General features: G+C 35.2%; 2 protein-coding genes across 2 annotated transcripts; both read right to left on the bottom strand.

Moving 5' to 3' along the window:
* Positions 1-1,565: 1,565 nt before the first annotated feature.
* LOC129886807 (probable purine permease 11) lies at positions 1,566-4,000 on the bottom strand. The gene is made up of 2 exons (XM_055961659.1): positions 3,805-4,000; positions 1,566-2,860 (listed from the first exon to the last, which is right to left on the bottom strand). Exons 1-2 carry the CDS (start codon positions 3,809-3,811, stop codon positions 1,773-1,775), a joined length of 1,095 nt encoding a protein of 364 aa, XP_055817634.1. The 5' UTR covers positions 3,812-4,000; the 3' UTR covers positions 1,566-1,772.
* Positions 4,001-7,349: 3,349 nt separating this feature from the next.
* LOC129886805 (ras-related protein RABH1b) lies at positions 7,350-16,049 on the bottom strand. The gene is made up of 6 exons (XM_055961658.1): positions 15,642-16,049; positions 14,358-14,428; positions 13,457-13,545; positions 13,196-13,307; positions 8,000-8,090; positions 7,350-7,797 (listed from the first exon to the last, which is right to left on the bottom strand). The coding sequence occupies exons 1-6, from the start codon at positions 15,756-15,758 to the stop codon at positions 7,651-7,653; spliced, it is 627 nt and encodes a 208-aa protein (XP_055817633.1). The 5' UTR covers positions 15,759-16,049; the 3' UTR covers positions 7,350-7,650.
* Positions 16,050-22,290: the final 6,241 nt, after the last annotated feature.

The following is a 22,290-nucleotide window of genomic DNA, read 5'->3' as shown; positions in this document are numbered from 1 at the left end:
GCTTTTAGAGGCAAGCTGCCAACGGAGGAAAAGATCATTGCATTCGGTCAGGTTTCCACTCCATGCTATTGCTGCCACAGTCCAGGTCCAGACACCATAGAGCACATTTTCAGCACGGGCCACTTCGCTAGGAATATTTGGCGCTACTTCTCTGACTCCCTAGGGATAAAGCATGAAGCCACACCCCTCAAACCTCTTGTTATGAGTTGGTGGCTTCACAAGTACCACACAGAAGCTCACAAACTTATCTTTCACTCCACCCCAATATTTATATGTTGGAATTTGTGGAAGAATAGGTGCGCGAGCAAATACGGGGGAAAGATTTCTAGCCTGGCGAGAGTGAAATTTGCAGTTTTCAAAGACATCTCTAATCTACTTAGAATCGCGTACCCCTATATCCATTGGCCTTCAAACTGGATCCACACTATTTCCTACATAGATAAGTGTGCTCATGAAATGAAAATCACCCAAGTCTCGTGGACTAAACCACAACTCGGTTTCGTTAAGCTGAACACTGACGGAAGCGCGTTGGGTAATCCGGGGGCAATTGGGGGGGGTGGCATCTTAAGAGATCATATGGGTAGATTCATCTTCGCCTACGCCATACCGTTAGGGGAGGGAACCAACAATCAAGCCGAACTAGAGGCGGCAGTTTATGGGCTTAAATGATGCATTCAACAGGGCTTTCAGCACGTTATCCTAGAAGTCGACTCGGAGTTGATCACTAAATGGATCAATCATCACACGAAACCTCCGTGGAGCCTTCACCGGATAACTCATGACCTTGTTGATATTTCCGAATTATTTGTTTTCTTTTCTTGCAAGCATGTATACAGGGAGGCAAACTTCACTGCGGATGCTCTCTCCAAGCACAGTCACACTCTTACCACTCCAGGCCACTACACCACCCTCCAACAGCTACCTCGGGGTACACGAGGATACTACATGCTAGATAGAGCCGGCCTACCTAGCTTTAGACGGAGGAAGACCAAAAGGATTAAGAAGCCTCCATGATCTACTACTAGTGTTGCAGCATTGGATTGAGCGCCCAATTGCAGTGTTTGTCTCCATGCTATATTTTTAGCCATGTTATTTGATGATCCTCGTTGACGCTAAAATGTATATAGCTTTTATGAGGATTCATCCCCAGTTTTATTTAGATTTTTCCTTTATTTTATGTAAAGGGCGAGTCTCCCTTATTTATGCTTTCCTAGTTTCTGTGTATCGAGAGGAGTCCTCTTCTTTAGGTGCATAGTTTCTAGGTTTCCTTTTCGTGTGTTTGTATCGGGGATGAGTTGGCTGACCTTAGTAGGATGACCGACTTATGAACCACCATAGGATTGGAGGTTAGGTTTATGTCCCCCTCCGTGTATTTTTCTGTTTTATGTATAATAAGGCTTGGGGGTGTGCGGCTCAACCCCTGGCTGTGCACGAGAGGTGGGAGCCTCGTGTAGGGTCTGTTCCCGTAAAAAAAAAAAAAAAAAAAAAAAAAAAAAAAAAAAAAAAAAATCACAATACAATATTTTCACAGGGAACTTTTGAACCCTTAATCTTACATCTAAGTATGGTAATCAAACCTCTTCTGCCAATGGAACTGTTATTAATGACATGAAAATCAAGATTTTGCTACTAAATTTTCATTGCAGGAATTTGTCATATAACAAATTTTCTAACTAAAAACAAGTATCTAAAGAGTTTTAGCTGTGTGTTCCAGAAACTCTTTTAACAATTCTGTGAAACTATGGCCTATATAATTGTCAGGCCCAAAGACTTCAGCAAGATGTCGACTCGTTTGGAGTATCATCAACGGCGCTTGGTGCTTTGCTTGCCTTAAGATCATCGACGTAATTCTGGTATATGTAAGTAGAAAAGCCCCAAACCGCCATCAGCATGGCAATTATCTTCACGCCGTTCATCTTGTCATGGAGGATCATCACTGAAGCAATAGGGGTAATCGCCAAGGAAAGTGTACTAATGACATTAGAGAACAATGAGGACACCACGAAAACCAAACCAACAACCCCAACTGAGCAAATCTGCCAAGCTATAGCTGTCCAAACCAGAGTCATCACGTACGCAAGTTCTCCAGCAGTAAAACTACCCATTTCCCCTCGCAAAGTCTTCCATTCTCCACTAGCAAAGAGACCCGCTGTAGAGACAGCAGTGGCTACAAGTGCTGTGTAAATTTGCATCTCCAGAACCACGGAAAACGTTTCTTTCTTTAGAACTTTTTGGAATGAAAGCTGCATAAGGGAAAGCAAGAGAGCATACATAGCTGAAGCGGCAAGAGTAACTAGAAATCCAATGACATATTTAGACTTAGTTACGCCTGAAGGCCTATCAGAATCTTCGTTAACAGCAAGAAGAGAGGCAGATAAAGAGAGCACGACAACAGAATTCATAATCAGTGCTGTGAACTTTTGATGGTTTAGGAAGTAAGAAAGAACTGCACTGAAAACTAATTGTGTTGCACAAATAAGGGAATACGTAGAAGCAGAGAGATACAATAGACCGGTTGAATAAAGCATATTATCTCCTGCAACCAGTACACCAATTACAAAATAGACCACGCTAACTGTGGTGATTGAAGGTCGATTGGAACCTTCTGAATGAGTTTGAGGAGAAGAAATGAATAGGTAAGGAATGAAAAGAAGAGGAAAAGCAGCTGTCTGGACTACAGTGGCCATCCATTTACTATTTCCACCCTTCTCATAGTAAAATCTTCCCAAAATTACAGCAGCAGCTTGACCAACGAGAAGGAAAATAATGTTTAGTGCCACCAGAAGCCAAAAGTGCAGACGGTTCATCTTTACCAGTGGATGCTGTGCATTATGTTTTTGCAAAATAGGTTGCTGATTATCTGATGTTAGAACAACCATGGACATACTGAGTATGGTATCAACAAATACAAAGAACACAACCAATCAAGTTATCAAAGACATAACACGCAAGAGAGTTATAGATGGACTGATTACAAGTGATCACTTGTCCTGTCTCCTCTAATATCTCATATATACATGCCCCAAATATTCTTTTAACAAGCACAAGCAGTTATTCACGGCAACTATTGAGAAGTAATCCAAGAACAACAACAACTATTACTAATCTCGTTACCAAACAGAAGCAATCCAACCTTTTCTTAAAATCTCTTACAACAACAACAGCAACCCAGTATAGTCTCAAAAGCAGGGCTTGGGAAATGTAGACCTTACCAATACCTCGAGGAGATGTTTCTTAAATTTTTTAAGGTGTACTAAAGATGTGAGGACTCTATGGCCTAATATGAATTAATTTCATTGGCATTAAAACACCTTAGTGTAATACACACAAAAAAAAAAGAAGTGATTTTTACTTCAGATAAATTATGATTCTTTAAGTGTATGATACAGGAATAGCTCAGAGCTGAAAAAGTAAAAATCTTAAACTCATACTTAACAAAAGGAAAACGAAAAGACCATTATCATTCTTCCTTCTAAATTTGCTGTTTGACCAAGAAAAGGTCACATTTTTTTCCCTCAAATTTATGGATGAAATTCAAAAGCTTCGCTGAAAATCAATTCTTTATTCATAATTAGAGCATCAAAGATGAATCCAATTGATCCCCTTATCATATAACACAACCCACAATACAAATAACTCAAAAACATCATAGTGATCAGAAAGAAAACAAAAAATCATGCCACAGAAACCCCAAGAATCCTTCTTTTTTTTCAAATTGAAACAACCGATTGACCATAAACAAGCGAAAACCCACAAAAGATATATGTTTAGGTAAAAATACAGAAAAAGGGAGAAAGAGAGGACCTGCCATGGTGGAAAAGAAGGGAAATATTGGTCAAGCGGCTACAGGAGCCTTGAGTCGGAGAGAAGAACGGAACTTTAATCAAATACAAACTAAACTGAATACAAATTTAAAGGAGGAGAGAGAGCTTTAGCCGAATTTACTACTACAACCCCCACCCCTACTCAAATTACCCCTACATATTAAAAAAAGCGAAAAAAGAAGAGATTAGTTCTTCAACATGGAAATCGAATATTAAAAAATATATTTTTTAAAAAAATGTATTTATGACTACAACCCCCGACCCTCCATTTACCCCAACTACCCCTAAGCTTGTTTGAATAGTAATTTTTCGTTGTATGGTATGATATAGTTAGTAAGAGAATCACGTGTGTTTTGATTGTTTTTTTAATTATATGATATAATCATGAAAACTTTTATTTTTTGAAACTACCAATTTGATGGTATTCCATTGTTTATCTGTTTTTTTTCAATTATACCCTTAATTTTAAATAATTTTAATTTAATTTTATTCTTTATTAAACGTTATCCTAATATATCTATCGTTTTCATGTCGTATTACTCATTCTCATGCAACAATCTTTGAAACTTCTAGGAATTTCAAATAGAAATTCTCTCTTCAATTGTGCTTGTTATCTCATGTGGAATCACATAAACAAAACGAAAAAAAATAAAACCAACCCCACTTCACAGTGAATCAAAAGAACATAAAACAAACCACATTGAGCTACACCCATTAGCTTAAAATTGAAACAAAGAGTAAAAAAAATACTCATACTTCGGTCAATGAATGGTTAAAGCCATGAAAACTCGAAGAAGAAGGAAATAGTAACATTTTGTGAGATTGTAACAACACCGCATTGGCATTCAGTAATAATTAAGGGCATTTTTCGTAAATTTATTAGTTACGATATAGTACTATACAGTCAAACTAAACAATAAAATTATTATTAAACAACAGTAAACCATACAGTTTATACTATACAATACTATATGAAACTATGAAAACCCACCGTTCAAACATAATATAAATATTTAAAAAAAAATGGACGTTGGAAATTGAAGACGTATTTGGAAAGGTAATCAGATGATGAGCATGAATGGGAAAGAAAGTAGGAGGGAGAAATTGAGGGTGGCTGGGCTTTGTCCAATGGGGAGGGGACATGTGGGGGAGATTATTTAGAGACCCGTGAGGAATATAAATGAAAAGATGATATATTTTGCGCCTCGCGGCACTGTTTGATTAAGAATAAAATTTAAGAAAAAAAAATTAACTTTTTGTTTACGATTATAATAAATTTTAAATATTAGTATAGTTATAAATTATTTTTAACGGATATATATTATGTAAGACCCTACAACATGAGTCATATTTTAGTTAAGGTGTTTGAAGATTATTCTATTTTAAATCTTAGTTTATACCTGAATAAAAAGTAATACATTGAAGAGGCATCTCAAAGAGATTCACATCATCCTAATTTAAAAAATACAACACTAAGATTTATATTTTATTTTATAATTGCAGTATATTTTCATACTTGAGGAAATTTGTGAGAACATAATCAAATGCCCCTTCAACCTATTACCAATTTTACCAACTACACACTTATACTCATAACTATTTTAAGGTGGAATAAATTATCCTTTAAATGCTGAGTTGGCACAGAGAGAGTGCATTACACTCTCTTTGAGAAAGTGAGAAGAAAAAAGCCATGTAAAAAATAATTTTATTACATTTTTGTTATAGTTAAATAATTTATATTTTATTTTTCTATTTATTTATTTTTAAAAAATAAAATGACCTCTAGTTTAATGGAGATAATTACTTTCCCTCACACACTTCCATGGTATAGAAGAAACAACAACCAACATACTTCTATTTCTGATGGATTGACTATGTTAGTGATAGCGAGAAAATAATCAACGCAGAAGAGGAAACCAAAAAACTAAGAAGATGAATTTATCATCAATTTTTTTTCAGCAACTTTTTCATCTTAGTTTACCTCACTTTTCATCTTTTTCATGTATATAAATCAATATTTCAAATTGTCCAAAAAAAAAATATTAGATCTGTAACGTTATTTACACCTAATTTACTATCAGAAAAGAAATAAAAGAAACTCACTTTCTTGTTCATCCTTTGCAAAAAGGTTGATTTTTTTCTTCAACCCATTTGATGAATTTTTATTTTCAGCAACACCCTTCTGTTTGAATTCATCATTAGAAAGAAGATTCTTGACAAGATTTTTAAGAAAATTGACCCTTCTTTTTGCATTTTAGCTATCATTAGAAAATCTTTAATATTATTTTAATGGTGAAAAGATAGTAAAATGTGATTAAAAAAAGAAGAATGAGGAAGAAAGTAAATAAAAAATAAAAATAAATAGAAAATACACATGTTAATTATGGGTTGGTGCATGTATTTCATGCACACAACAAATCTGAATATTGCATTTTAGGGTAAAGTTAATTCCATTTTGAAATAGTTTAGAGGGTAATAGAACCCTCGTGAAGTATAGGTGTGTAGTTGAGAACTCGGTAATAGATTAGGGGGCATTTGGCTATTTTCTCGAAAATTTGTTACAAACACGTATTTAAGAAAAAAAAAACATATAAATTGATATTTATAGAAAGTTGGTGGAGTACTTTTAATGGGATTGGATAAATGTGGTTAGATTCACCATCTTCTAAAGAGAAAAGGCCGAAAGTTACGAGAAACTTTATTTTTTAGTTTTGAATAACAAAAGTGACTGAAGATGTCTCATCTTTAGTTCATTTTGGTCGAGTCTGCCACTCCATTTTGGGGTCTAGGTTTGAACTCCTGTGCTATGTTGGTACAGAAATTAATTGAAAACGGGAACTGAAAAAATAATTTCATCGCCTAGCTGTGTTAATTTTAAACGCATTTCGTATTGGGTTGGGTCATGAGTAGGTTGGGTTAGAATTTTGTGAAATAAATAAAGGTCACGTGTTTGATGAAAATATAATTATTTTGTTAATGGAGGGGCAATTTAAACGTGAAAATAATTCTAGGGGCAAATTTTATTCAATAGGTAGAGAGACTATTTTTGAGTCATTGTTAATATATTAAGGCATGTTTTGATCCAATAGGTAAACGGGGTATTTTTGCGTCAATTCTAATACGTTAAAAATATTTTTAAGAATAAGGTTAGAGTGGACTCCGTGGTGGACAAGAAGAGAAAAGCAAGACTAAGATGATTGAACATGTGACGAGGAGATGCGTGGATGCACCAGTTAGGAGGTGCAGGAGGTTAATTATAGAGGGTACGAGGAGAGGTGGAGAGAGACCGAAAATACGTATAGAATATTTTTGAGTCATTTCTAATACGTTATTATGCACAAACAAAGAGTGCTCCAAGCACCGTTTTCTTAGAAATTTGGCAGACCCAAAGTTTGTGGAACCAAAAGTGTAAAATCTGGCTCTACTAATTTGTGAAACAGAAAAAGAAAAAGAAAAAAAAACTCACACAACTTGCATGCGAGGTACATATAGAGTTTCTCTGCGTTCAACCATTACTCACTCAAGAACGTCCAACCAAAATTTCTGATTACAAAACTGCAATGAATCAGCTGATAACATGCGCTTAAAAGACTTGTTCCATAAGGGGGCTGCTAAATTGCATAGGTCTAGAGACTCATACAAATAAGTGAAACATACTAAGTCTTACTCAACTAGGATGACAACCTCCTGTGTCCAACTTTAACAAACAGCAAAAACAAAAAATTCAAATTTTACGAAAGTCAACAAAGAACTTTACAGAAAATACTTGTTGTCAAAAACAAAATATAAAACTGAGTCGAAAACTATAGAATTGCAAACCATAAGATTAACAAGCACATCCTCCTGATTGTGCCTGTGATTGGGATGCATTTGTGTTGCTTGACTTGAGATTGACATCAACCATGTCCTCTTGCTTAGCTGAAGATAGTGTCTCCATTCCTGGCAATGCTGCTGCAATTTTCCTAAAAAGAGGCTGCAAGAGTTGAATATGCACTATCAGCAATAAAACAGCAAGCGGATGAAAGAATAAGCAGTTGAGAACAATAACTTGACAACATCACAGCACTGAGTTTCTTAGCATGAATGCACAAATGATGGATATTGTTATTTTCCATACGAAAAGATAACACATTTTCACATTTTATTGAAGCAAAGTAGAAGCTAATATCACTTACTTTAATATTGAAGCCAGCCTTTGCACTGGTTTCAATAAACATCACATTTAGTTCGCGAGCTTTCGCTTCTCCTTCCTCAATTGAAACTTGCCTGCAATTTGCCACAGGGCAAAAGAGTACATGAGAATCATGTTTTAGATATAGCAATAATAAGACTACTCATAAGAACACAATACTCCAGTTGTAGACAGCACAACAAAAGCTCACTAATATGTAATCATTACTGGGGCTCGAAGCCACGGACTACTCTTTGCTCGCAGCAAAAGAAGGGTGTACTCCACACAATTCCCTAAGCTTTTTATGTAAATCCAGACGCAGCTTCAACATAATAGACCATCAGATACTCTCGAAATCTCTCTACTATTTCTTTGACATATAATGGAATTTGTAGCACATAAAAAAAGTGGCAATTACTTTATCACTCCATGAGGAAATGTAAATTTCCTCTATTACAGAACAAGATAAGTGAAAAGGCCAAGAATCCTTACACTTGAGCCCCAATGCATTACTAAGGCTCTGCTAAGAAAGTTTCTATTTAGATCAGATAATGCTAAAACTATTCCTACCTAACAAATAGAAGGTGAAATATAGTACGTACATACTGAATGATCATTAACTAATTCCTTGAGGAAGAATCCAAAAGCACCTATACAGGTAGCTAGTCACATAACTACACACCTGTCAACTGACATCTGTGGTCAATGGTAAAACCCAGGACCTTTTAAGTTTTAATACTTTCTTGTAAATCCGCATATGGTTGCACAAAGACATCTACTTCAACCAGACCATATGGGCATCTCAACTACTAATCCCTGAATAAGATCCAGAGCACTAGTGGAAAATAAGAACCTCACTTGCCCTAACAATTTCCCACCCCAGCTTAGTCAAATGCTTCATAGTTCCCGATATAGCTCGATAAACTTAATCTGAATCACTAGTAAGGACAAGTGTTGATAGAATTCATACTGCAAATATAGACAGGTAGCGAATTATGAAAACTAGCAAGTCAGTTCAGTGGCTATATTACACAACTTTCAAGTATTTATAAATTAACTTAGAACAAAAATATTTATAAGAAGAAATCATCGGTCATTTATGGATATTCTTTGACCAATGAATATATCAAGACCCTAATTTTTTCTTTTCCACAATGTCAATTCCTATCTAGATAGCTTTAGTAAGCTTAAGGGGAAAAAAAGATGAATATCCAAGCAAAAAGAACACATGAATGCAACAATAAATACATTCAACTACGCTATGGGTTATGCAATAATAAGATATCTTCAAGCCTCCTTCTGATATAAGAGGGGTTTTCTTCCCTTAGCTTGATGGCCAAGAACTTCAAGCACGGTATCTGTGAGTCAAAGCGCACGTGTTTACTGTACAAGAATTACAACCTTAAGACCCTAGAATTTGGAGCTGCCCATGGCATTATCTTACTTAGATGCTCACATTACATCCTAAAAATCAAAAATAGACAAACTGCTTCAAACCTCTCAATACCTAGAATCTACAACCAAATACTAGTAATCGAACCATTTAAATTCTTTCCCTCACACATTTACCAAACTTCTTATACAAATTGTCAAAGCTTGCTTGAGGCACCTTCAAACTTTGAAGCTATGGACAAACAGGTCAAGCCAGTCGCGTCGCTCAGCTGACACTTCAATTCAAGCATAAAAGAGCTAAGGCGTCCTTCCCGTCACCTATAGGCACTACCTTGAAGAGAACACCACTGGAGCGGGAGAGTCAGAGTCGAAACGAGGATTTCTCACTTCTTTCTCATTCAAAACAAAAAAAAAGAACTACATCACTTAATTTGTATTTTGTTTTAATTCCTATGTCTTGTTTTCCTTGTTTCTCCTCTCTTGTTCTTCTCTCTTAAGCCGAGGGTCTTTCGGAAACAGCTGTCCTACCTTTCAAGGTGGGGGTTAGGTCTGCGTACACTCTACCCTCCCCAGACCCCACATGGTGGGACTATACTGGGTTTGTTGTTGTTGTTGTTGTCATATAGCAATTTTTTGTGTTTACAGGTATTATCCTTGCATTAGATATGTACTCTTTATATTTTTCTCTTCATTTGCATCTTTCTTCGTTAAAGCCTCACTTTATTTGTACTTTGCGCTTGAAGCTCTTACAGGTAGAACTTTTTTGAGAAAAGACAAAGTCACCACTGAAGTTGTCCCGTTTTTTCAAAAAGACACCTTAACTTTGCGGGCGTCCTATGACCCCCCCTAAACAATTTAAAAGTAATATTATTACCTCATTTTTCAGTCAATCCCACTTTTAAGAAAAAAGTAATTTTCACGCACCAATAACTAATTGCCACGTGTTAAAATGTCATAAACCAATTTAAAAATAGAGAAAAAGACTGTTTTTTTATAAATAAAAGAAAAAAAATTATAAAATGACTAAATCATGATGAAGAAGAAGACCCCTTAGTGGAAATACGAAGATGAAGACCACAATTACTAGTAGTACCTATTATCATTGTTGTTGTGATGATTACCTTCATTGTTGTTTCTTGTGCCACTGATATTGAACTCATTGTGGGTATCTTTACTATTATTATTGGAAATTTGGTACTCTTTTTTTCCCAAAAGTGATCTTGTTATTATGCATCCAAATTCTAAGAACCCCTTTTCCAACTCCAATTTCATGACAAAATTCATCAACAACTACTTCATCACATTTCTGTAATTTCCAACATAACTTCTCAGAAAACGAATGCATTTTCTCTTTCTGTTCTTGAGTAAATTTGGTCCTAAATCGCTTTCTCCCATTTGGGTTCTCTGATTTTAAAGTTGTAGAGGTAAGGGGTTGGGGTTGCGACAATGACGGCAACAGGGGCGGAGATAGGGACGGAGATGGAGATGGAGATGGAGAGAATCGCTTAATTGGAAGAAAATCAAAGAATTCAAAATCCACTCAAAGATTGTTGATTGAAATATGTAAAGAACTTGATTTTACATCCTTTGTTTAAAATTTCATCTTCTTTTTCTTCAAGAACATAGGAGAAAGAAAGGAGAAAGAAAAGAAGGAATAGAAAAAGAAACTGGGAAAAAAAATAGAAAATTAAAAAATAAAGTGAAATAAAAAGAGAAAAAGGTTTAAATTCTTTTAATAAGTAAAAATTGTTCTTTTTTCTTAAAATTTAGGTCTCTCACTCTCCTCTAAGAGAATGAGTTACACTCACAATATCAGGTGGCTATAAATGTTATATTAATATCAATAAAAAATTATTCAGGGGGTCATAGGACGTCCGCAAAGTTAAGGTGTCTTTTTGAAAAAATGGAACAACTTCAGTGGTGACTTTATGTCTTTTCTCAACTTTTTTCACGTTTTGCTTTTGATGACATCACTCTTATATTTGTAGTGTTTTTAGCCCCTTCAGGAGCAAATGTTGCTAAAACATCAAAATTCCTGCAGTAGTGATAAATGTAACAGCAGCTGTTGAATCATAGTAGTTTGTTCCTTTACCCCAAAATGCATAACAAACAATTAGTACATAATGTAGAATCCACTTCAAATTATTCAACTTTCAACAATTTAGAGCTCTCAGTTTCTATTGCGAATGCACATAACCAGTGAATAAGATTTTGACATCAATATGATTCCCAATCCCCATTTATTTTCAGCTTGTTCATTCTCATTGAAAAGGCCTATAACAAAGTCCCTAGGGATGTCCTCTGGAGGTGTTTGGAGGCTAAAGGTGTTCCAATGGTTTATATTAGGGCGATCAAGGACATGTACGATGGAGCCAAGACCCGAGTTAGAACGGTGGGAGGAGATTCAGAGCACTTAGATCAGTTCTTAGCTCTTTCCTATTTGCTTTGGTGATGGATGAGTTGACTCGGTCTATTCAGGAGGAGGTTCCATGGTGTATGTTATTTGCGAACTACATTGTACTGATTGATGAGACTCGGGACAGAGTCAATGCTAGGTTGAAGGTTTGGAGACAAACTCTAGAGTCCGAAGGATGCAGGTTAAGCAGGACCAAAACGGAATATCTGGAGTGCAAATTTAGTGGTGTGATGGATGAAGTAGATGTGGAAGTAAGGCTTGCTACACAGACTATTTTCAAGAGAGAAAGTTTTAAATATCTTGGGTCCGTAATTCAGGAAAGTGGTGACATTGATGATGATGTTACACATCACATTAAGGCAGCATGGATGAAATGGAGGCATGCCTCGGGAGTTTTATATGATAAGAAGGTACAACCTAAACTTAAAGGTAAGTTCTACAGAGTGGTGGTTAGACCGTCCTTGTTGTATGGGGTGGAGTGCTGGCCAGTCACGAACTTACATGTTCAGAAGATGCATGTTGCAGAGATGAAGATGTTGAGATGGATGTGTGGACATACTAGAAGGGACAAGTTTAGAAATGAGGTTATTCGGGAGAAGGTGGGAGTGACCTATGTGGTGGGCAAGATGAGGGAAGAGCGTTTGAGATGGTTTGGGCATGTGCGGAGGAGATGGGTCAATGCCACAGTGAGAAGATGCAAGAAGCTGGTTGTAGGGGATGTGCGGAGGGGTAGAGGTAGGCCGAAAAAAGTATTAGGAAGAGGTGATTAGACAGGACATGATGCAACTTCATATTACCGAGGACATGACTTTAGATAGAAAGGAGTGAAAATTACGTATTAGGGTAGAAGGTTAGTAGGGTTAGAGGGCGTGCTTAGGCTTGTTAGTGTTTGTTGTAGTAATAGCCATACACTAGTTTCTTTCTTGTAGACTTTACACTATTGTTGTATTTACTATTATACTTTCTTCATGCTTTTCTTCCTTTATTACTTGGGTTTGATGCACTTGAGCTGGGGTCTTTCAGAAACAGTCTCTCTACCTCAGCTTATCTACCTCCATAAGGTAGTGGTAAAATCTGCGTACACTCTACCTTCCCCAGACCCCACCTAGTGGGATTTAACCAGGTATGTATGTTGTTGTTGTTTACATAGTATCTAGATTTCACCATTTTTTTTTGGGGGGGGGGGGGTAACCATCAAGGAATTCTATTATTAGAAATCTTGACATCACATAACCTAACTGCAGGTTAAGGCCAGAAAATTAAATGAGATGAGGTAAGAGGACAAAAAGTAAGGTGAAAATTTCACATCAACTCAAGGAAAACCTCTCTCACCCTCACGCCCTCCATAAAGGAAAAGGAAAAGGAAAACGATAACGAAAAAGTTACAGCTACCTTTTCTCAACAAGATCAGTTTTGTTACCAACAAGGACAATAATAACATCACTGCCCCTCTCAGTTCGAACCTCCTCAATCCACTTTGAAGTGTTTAAGAAGGACTGCCTGCCTGGAACCAACAAGAAAAAAACAGTGTCACTTCAGTAAGGGATATGTCATTGTAATTCTTTTCCAAGCAAATATCACCAGAAGCAAGGATAAACGGGAAATCGAGTATGATCAGAACAAAGAACTGCACAAAATTAAATTGTGACGTACTTGCAACATCATACACAATGACAGCAACAGAGGAGTCCCTAATATAGCTTGGTATGAGACTCCTAAATCTCTCTTGACCAGCAGTATCCCTGTAAGTATATCATGTAAGACAAATTTTAGAGCACTTGAAAATGTAAATGAATGCTAAACCCAGCATCAAAAGAACCAAACAAGAAACCTGGAAACAGTGAAATGTTTTCCCAATTAGTGAAAACAGGTCAAAGAAAATTTTGTTACCATGACTGATTTGAGAAGAATGTTTGTGTCAGGCCAGGGCATTTGCATAATATGGCAATAAGTATGATAATTACTCATAATCCAATTGGAAGGCATAAAGGAGAAACAAAACCTAGCATTACAAGGCTAGATAAGAATTTTTTTCTATCCCCTTATTTTTCCTACTGAATACAGAGAAAATTTTGTTACCATGACTGATTTGAGAAGAATGTTTGTGTCAGGCCAGGGCATTTGCATAATATGGCAATAAGTATGATAATTACTCATAATCCAATTGGAAAGCATAAAGGAGAAACAAAACCTAGCATTACAAGGCTAGATAGGAATTTTTTTCTATCCCCTTATATTTCCTACTGAATACAGAAGCAAGAGCAATTATATCTGAAGGTATCCACTAAAAAGTCTATTTTAGCAAGAAACTTTAACTGACCGATTCCCATCTTGATATATGTTAACGCCCATAATCAGGGATAGGTACATCAATTTTCCATGAAATAGAGTAAAACAAGGCGTCTCATTGTACCGTTAGTTGTCTTACCTCGAACAGATTAGTGTTGTTACTCCTTAATAACATGGCACAAATGTAACGTATTAAAAATGTTAAACAGTGTTTATGATCAGAGCTCAATGAACAGGCATTGTCTCATCAACAAGTACATCTTACCATAGCTGCAATCTTACTGTACGATCTTCCAGATACATAGTCTTCGACAGGAAGTCAATACCAATTGTGGCCTGAACAAAAATTTAAATAAAATGAGTATGCTTAATAACGTATCTTCTATTTGAATAAATAAATAAAAAGTAAAACGGCTAAAATTTGAACAAGAAGAGGAAGTTGTCTGTTGAAATGAAAATACTTTACTAGAAGAGGGGAAGCAAGGACTAGAAAGTCTAGATTGCAGGCAGTTTCACAATCAAAAAGACATACAAGAACTCTGTTCCATCAAGGCATGGGAACTGAGACTTGATGAAATAATTGTCTAAAAGTCAGCAAATCACGATAAAGCAAGTCATTTACTAACTGCCATGGTTAAGAGTGTGATATACTTCCAGGAAATATTCGAAAGAAGAAGAATGTTACTGTCGGACAAAATAAAACACTCAGTCACAGTAAAAGAAGGTAAGACCAAACACCATCCACAAAAAATAAGGAGAAAAAAATTGAGAATCTATAATAAATTTTCTGGATCAACGTAGGCACAACTTCAAGTATTAAGTCCAGATATATAGTTTGTCGAGAGAAGGGAAGAAAAAATAAGTTGGGAGGCTTAAGGATCCATAACATGGATAAGAGAATATTTTCTAACTATATCTTCTAGAGACTAGTAAGTATAGAGAGCTAGCTTTCCAGGCATTATTTGATGTAACTCATTTACATACATAACACTCCCCAGAAGGTCATGTGGATTATCTTGTCAATAATGTGCAAGGAAGAGGACAAGCAGCTTTCCGGGTTATTAGAGAGTGAGGAGATACAGGATGATAAGCTACAACTTACACCCGCGTCTTTATCTCTCTGCTGAATTGTATAATACAAGCGTCATTACTTCATATTAGATACGCTAACACTTATCAGTTATTAAGGCGACCAACTTCCAGAGAGCAATCTACCACAATCAAAATTCCACAAACAGAAAACTGACCTATGATGACGTAAAATCTGTGTTACACTATAAGCAAATAATATAACCAACAATGCATTGTGAAATATCTATTATCGAATGCATTGCTTCAAACACTTTCTCTCAGTATGAGCAAATTATACCTAAAAGTACAAATAAATGAGCTTTGCAGATAAAGATCTTGAAAAATGATTATTAAGTCCTTATGTAGCAAAACTAAATACTGCTTACAACAAGAAGACGACAAATTTTATTGAGAAACAGATCCGCAGAAACAAAAGGTGAACGAATCACATGAATAACGAATTAAGAGACGTGTATACCTGATAGGTGTTATCAAATTTATCATACATGAATCGCGTGATAATACTGGTCTTTCCGACGGATTGATCTCCTAAGAAGACGAGCTTGTACTTTGCGAGAGCCGAAACCGGAGCCATCTAATCGGATCTTTTGGTATGACAAAGTGAATCCAGTAAAAAGAAGAGATGGAGGATCCGATCAGGATTTTCCGACGGAGTATCAGGGATCTCGCCGGAAAATGATCACGGAGAAAGCAAAGGGAAGCGTGGATTCGTTGGCTTTAGCGAGAAACAGAGAGGGAGTGTGTGTGTGTGTGTATTGGGAGGGTGCGGTGCGCGTGAGGGGTGTTTTTGAAGAGGTTTGGCGAAAAACGGAGTCTGTATTCAGTAATATGGTTGCATTCTGGTGATTTGCTGGCTCTCACATATTTTTTAAACATTTCGTTTTTGGTGCTTTATATATTTTGTACATTTTTCTTTCAGAAAAAAAAGTCACATTTGTGTTGTACTATAAAAAAAAAAGCTTAATTTATCCTTTATTATATTTCTTTGAGTTAAGGTTCAAAAATACATTTAAATTATTTAATTTTTTTGACTTTCATATATAAACTATTGAAATTTTGAGTTTTCTACCACAACTATCAGTCAATCGGTTGTAAAACACATCTCAACTAATTTCTGATGTTGTGTGTATAATCTCTCTTTTGTTTAAAAATCCTGCCACGTAGAAAAATAATTTTATTATGGCAAATCTAAATAAATTAATATAAAGTTAAAGGTTAAAATTATCATCGTATAAATTAATTTATTTCAAACCGTGACATTCACCATCTTCTTCTCCACCTTCTTAATCGTGGTTTTGTCTCGCCTCGTACTTGAAAAGGGAGAGTTTAGAATTTAAAGAAGTCAATTAAAAATATATTAAAATAATAATGTGTCTGAAAATAAAGTTGTTATATATGTCAATTGGACAGAAATTTTATAAACAAATGCACCTACAAGCATTTCTAGACAAAATTTTGGTTTAGTCCACGTCTAAATGTGTTTTCGCTAATTATTAGATGATAATTCAGGTGGTAAACTCATACTCTCGATACTTCAGCTATGAAACTCAAAAAAATGAGATAATCTAGATGTGTTATTCATCCTTAACTCTATTTTTTAATATATATTGTGTTCTTATCTTTCAATTTTTGGCACATATTTGTCTTTGGACTGTTAACTCTCAGTTTCCATTCTTATTATCTTATGTGACATCTACTTTGATATATTTTCATCCCAGTTAATTTTTTCTCTGAATATAATTCTTCTACCCAACTCAACTAGCTCAATAAATCCATTCATATCCCTTTCCATTGCAACTCACATTTTTTTCTTGGATTATTTTCGTGAAATTTATATTTTGCTTGTCACGATCCAACCCCGTGGGCCGTGACGGGTGCTTGAACTGGACACTCACATATACCCTTGCTAGCTATAAGTATACATGTCTCCTATTTGAGTCATAGCGTGCCAACATGCAAGAAAATATATAAGCCGACGAGGCTATCGTAACATATAGGCACAACTGTTCACACATACATATACAACCCACATACATGTATACACAACCCACGTACATGTTCACCGACCTCTAAGAGTAAGAACAGTAACATAAGGTGGGACAAGGCCCCCGCCGTACCCGTAATCACATAAATATATATACATAGAAGGTTTAGTACCAAAACTCGGCTCTGATTCAATGGAGCTTTTTCCAAATTTACTGAGTGGAATTCTAAGCTAGCGGACCCCAAAGCGCACGCCTGTACCTGCGGGCATGAAACGCAGCCCTTCCCCCCCCAGAAAGAGGAGGTCAGTACGACATATGTACTGAGTATGTAAAGTATAAAACATCAAAAGGAGGGCACAACTAACATAGGGATGCAGGGGCAAGTATAACATTCAACAAACCACTGTACCTGCATCTCATAAAATAAAGTCGTACATACTATCATCACATACGGTACCCGGCCCATTCGGGGACCCGGTGTAACAACCACATCACTCTTTTATCATAAGCATCTTTGTGCTATTAGTGTTATCTCATATAATAATGCTGAGGAACGTACGGCCCGATCCATTTATCATATAGTAATGCCGAGGAATGTTCGACCCAATCCATATGTCATATAATAATGCTGAGGAGCGTTCGACCCAATCCATTTATCATATAAGTATATTATAGCCGGTCTGGGACTCAGTGAAAGATGTATCACAATATACACGAGTGGAGTAGTGAGTAACCATATGCAATTTAAACCATTATTGGAGACTTGTTGAAATAATCAAAATGAACTATCACTCAAAAATTAAGACAATAGCCATAACAAGTACCTTTGGAGTGTCCTTGTGGTTTGCATCAAGTAGCACTTTTGGAGTCATCTACTCGTATCAAGGCGTAATAACATATCTTTTGGAAGTCAAGAAAATGGTCATCTTAGTGGCCTTGAGCATGGGGCTTCCTTGGGATCACCCATACTTCGTCTATTTGTTTCATAAAGTTCATACCAAAAAAAAAAGATTAACTTTACCTACTTACTACTTCCCAAGGTATAGAAAAACTTGAGAAGCCATAGTTTAATTATTAGAAGGGTTCTAGCTTAAAGGAGTGAATAAGGGTCATGCTTTATACCACAACCTAAATTATACCAACTTAGGATGGTTGGACACTTTCACATGAATCGAGGCAAAAGGACATACGTTCTAGGGAATTAAAAATGTTAGCCATCTTAGTGTAATTAAGAATAAGACCTTTTTGTAGACTTTGTGCATTCTCCGTCTGTGGCTTTCTATGGGCCATGCCAAAAGAAGAAAGAGAATAAGCTTTACATACCCTCTACTTTCCCTCATAGAGTCATTATATTCATATGTGCCGTGAAACGTACGGTCCGATCCTTAGATAGTAACATATATCATACTTGGACCATTAAGGGACTCGATACCATAAACATATCGTCATAACATCATAACTTACGTCAAGGGCATATCAAGAGGGAAGAAGGGTAGCTCTATTTATTCATGCCAAAGACATGTCAAGAGAAGAAAGGGCTTTACATACCTTTTTCGGGATTAATTGAAATCCGGCTTGCCTTGATATCTCCTTAACCTATTGACATGAAAGTAATACTAAGATTAATAGTCTTTCACTTTCCAATATCCCACTCTACAACCAAGTACTAATAGGAGTCATTTCCTTATCAATTACTCCCGACTAGTTTGTTACTAGTTCAGATGCTACCGAAAATCAGGCAGCATTTCCCCTATAACTTCAACATTTCTGAGATTTCAACTAGGCCACAATGTCAACAACCATACCAACAACAACAACCAGTAGCATATTTACAAGTAATTCACTTCAACTTTACACAATACAAGCTCCAAACTACGATACAAAAATAGAGTTTTTAATCTTTATTTCACAAAATCTTTAACCATACCAAACAGAGGGTCGTGTGGCTGCAACCAGAAGAACCCACACCCTTTTTAAATCAGTTTAAAGCCCTGCAACACGCAACCCCACCAGCTGCACCCGCAGCACCACAACGGCAACACAACACGCGACTTTAATTTAGCTACTACGACTTTAATCTAGTTTGTTTCTATCGTGAAGCATCCTTATGCAATTTTTCTACTTCCAACCTTATTTAATACATGTAATATACCCCATAACATCATCATAACCTCCAGTTCGAAAGAAAAACTTTACCTTACCCGAAACTCGTCAAAACTTGCCGGAACTCGCCTCGAAATTTCCTTTAGCGCAGTTGAAACTTCGGGGCTGTTTGATAACATTTTGGGCTGCTCCAAACCATAAATTTTTCATTACTAACACCTTCATAACATTGTGGTGCACCCTAGATAATTAATTCACAGAACGAAATCGGAGGACTTACCTTTTTTTCTCCCAATTTGTAGCCCTCTTTCTTCTAGCTTAAGGTTTCTTCTTTTTTTTTCTCTAGATCATTCTTGAATGTAGATGAAGTGTATGGATAAAGATGACTTAAAAGTCATCAACATATATATATATATATATATATATATATATATATATATATAGGCTACTTTGCGAATTTTTCTTTTTGCCCTTTGCCTTTCCCAATATTTTTCCACACTATTAATATTCATAACCAACTTGTATTAAAATAAATTTTGGAAGATGGTCATTCCCTTAACTTCACCACGGCTACCTTAAATATCCAACGATATAAAATACAGGATATAACATTGCTTATCTTTGGAAAATTTACCTAATGCTCATTTTTTGTTCAACATATTCACGTAGATGTCACATAAGATAATAAGAGTGGGATTATGAGAGTTAATAATCAACTATTGAAAAATTTAAATAAAATATTAAATTAATTTAATATTATATCAATAAAATATTTTAAATTTTATATGGCAATAGATGATGGTGATTACTAACGATGATGATTGTGTGTGTCAACTTGGAATGATGTTGATCGATGATGGTGATTCGAGGTTGTATTTTATGATATAGTGGTTGATAGTGGTTATTAACTGTAGCATGTGGTTGTTGGTGGTGACGACTGATAATTGGTAAAGATATGATTTTGATATCTAATGATGGCGATGAATGATGTTAGTTAGTGATATATAATATTGACTAATGGTGTTAATTATCAATAGTAATTAGTGAATGTAATAATGATTGTAGGTGATGATTACGAATAAAGGCTAGTGATGATGACGAGTGATTTTGGTGAATATCAATAGTGGTGATTGTTGTTGGGTTGAGGACGGTGATTGTAGATGGTAGGTGTTGATTGATGACGGCGATAGTTATGGTTGAAAATGATGGATGTGGTCATGGATTGGGGAGGGGGATTAAGTAGATGGGTACCAGTGAATGGTTATATTTGTAGAAAATTTTAAATAGATATTTGTAAAGAATTTTAAATAAACATTTTAATAATATCAGGAATTTGTTATGAATTTTAATCATTTAGATCTATTCATAATAATTAAGTGGTTGTAAAAAAAATCAATATGCTTAATGATTATGATTTAAACTTTGAAAATAAATAAATTTAATGACTAAAATCTGAAGATTAAGATTAAGACTTTCATCAAGTTCAAACAAATGAGGCTTACATTCACGAGATAAAAAAAAAAGAACTTAATTAGAGTCTATTTAGATTAACTTTTGACTTATGACTTATTAGTCAAAAATTCTAAATTAAAAATTCTAACTTTATCTAAGCACTAATAAAATATTTTAAAATTATTTTAGCATAAAAACTAGTGAAATAAGCTAATCCAAACATCTGTTAGCTAATTGAAAACAGAAAGAAACTTAACCACAACCGCCGTTGTGTAACTTCTCTATGATAAATACTCATTTAATAAGATTTGACTGAAAAATAGAAGTGTAAAAAGAAGAGTATAGGATATCAACAATAAAAAAATAATTTATCAGGGTTGTGGTTCAGTGGTTGGACAGCTTGACATCGAGTGAAAAATCAAAAAATAAGAAAATTCAAAGAGTACGATTGTTTTAAATCGTAAAAAAAAATATTTGAGTGATCTTGGGTAGGAGTATTTACGGGTCGATTTGTATTGGTTATTGGTCAAAATTAAAATTAAACTAACTTGAATGGTTTTAAAATTCTTAAAATCAAAACAAATCAAATACAATATATACTTATCGATTTGGTTGCTATCGATTTCGATTCAGTTTGGATCAGTTGTTCGATTACTAATCATACACGAGAATATAAAAAATAATTCATTCAAGTGAGAGAAAAAAAACAACAATTCATTCAAAATGAAATGAATTGTTTTCGTGTCATTTTGGATTTTATAATTCTTATACTAGAATCCCTTATGTTTAACTTCCAACTTATATTGTGAGTTAATCAAATTCACTAAACAACATAAACTTACTGAATAATATTGGTGCATAAAAAAAAAGACACATCAAACTTTATTTTTTCTATTAGAGTACTGCATTTTTTTGCATAAAAAATTATTTTAAAACTATATACTATGTATATATAATTATAAAAATGATGTATATAGTTTATTTCTTCGGTTATTAAACAAAACTAAAATCAAATAAAATATTATCGATTTTTATAATAAAACCAAGACAAATAAAAATTTATTTATTTATTTAATCGACTTAGTTTGTTTTTTACCACACCATGAACAATCCTAATCTTGGAATAGGAGTGTGTCATGATCCGAATTCGGGTGTGATTGCACTCATCTCAATCCACCGAGACAAATCAGCCTAATACCCAACGAAAAGTAAATGAGGAAGAAAATGAAATGAATCTAACTATAACTTAATCAAAAACACATAAAATAAACTCAAAATTCTCCAAGATTGGTTGTCACGTATACAAGCTACTAATATATTGTCGAAGTACGAAAGGAAAATACAGTCACAATGTCTTTGTCTCTGCAATATGACTAAAACATAATAAAAGAGTAGGAAGTGTTTGCTAGATAGATGTAACAGTTACCTCAACACTCGAAATGATAGCCTCGGATGTGGTATAAAATACTAGGAGAGCAAGCAGGTCCGGACTCACAACCTACATAAGTGTAGAAGCAAGAGATGAGTGCCAAACAATACGGTACTCAGCAAGTGTACAACTAAAAC

The sequence above is a fragment of the Solanum dulcamara genome, chromosome 4 (genome assembly GCF_947179165.1).
Source record: "Solanum dulcamara chromosome 4, daSolDulc1.2, whole genome shotgun sequence".
Lineage (NCBI taxonomy): Eukaryota > Viridiplantae > Streptophyta > Magnoliopsida > Solanales > Solanaceae > Solanum > Solanum dulcamara.
The sequence above is the reverse complement of the archived record's forward strand: the minus strand, read 5'-3'. Positions and strand labels throughout refer to the sequence as shown.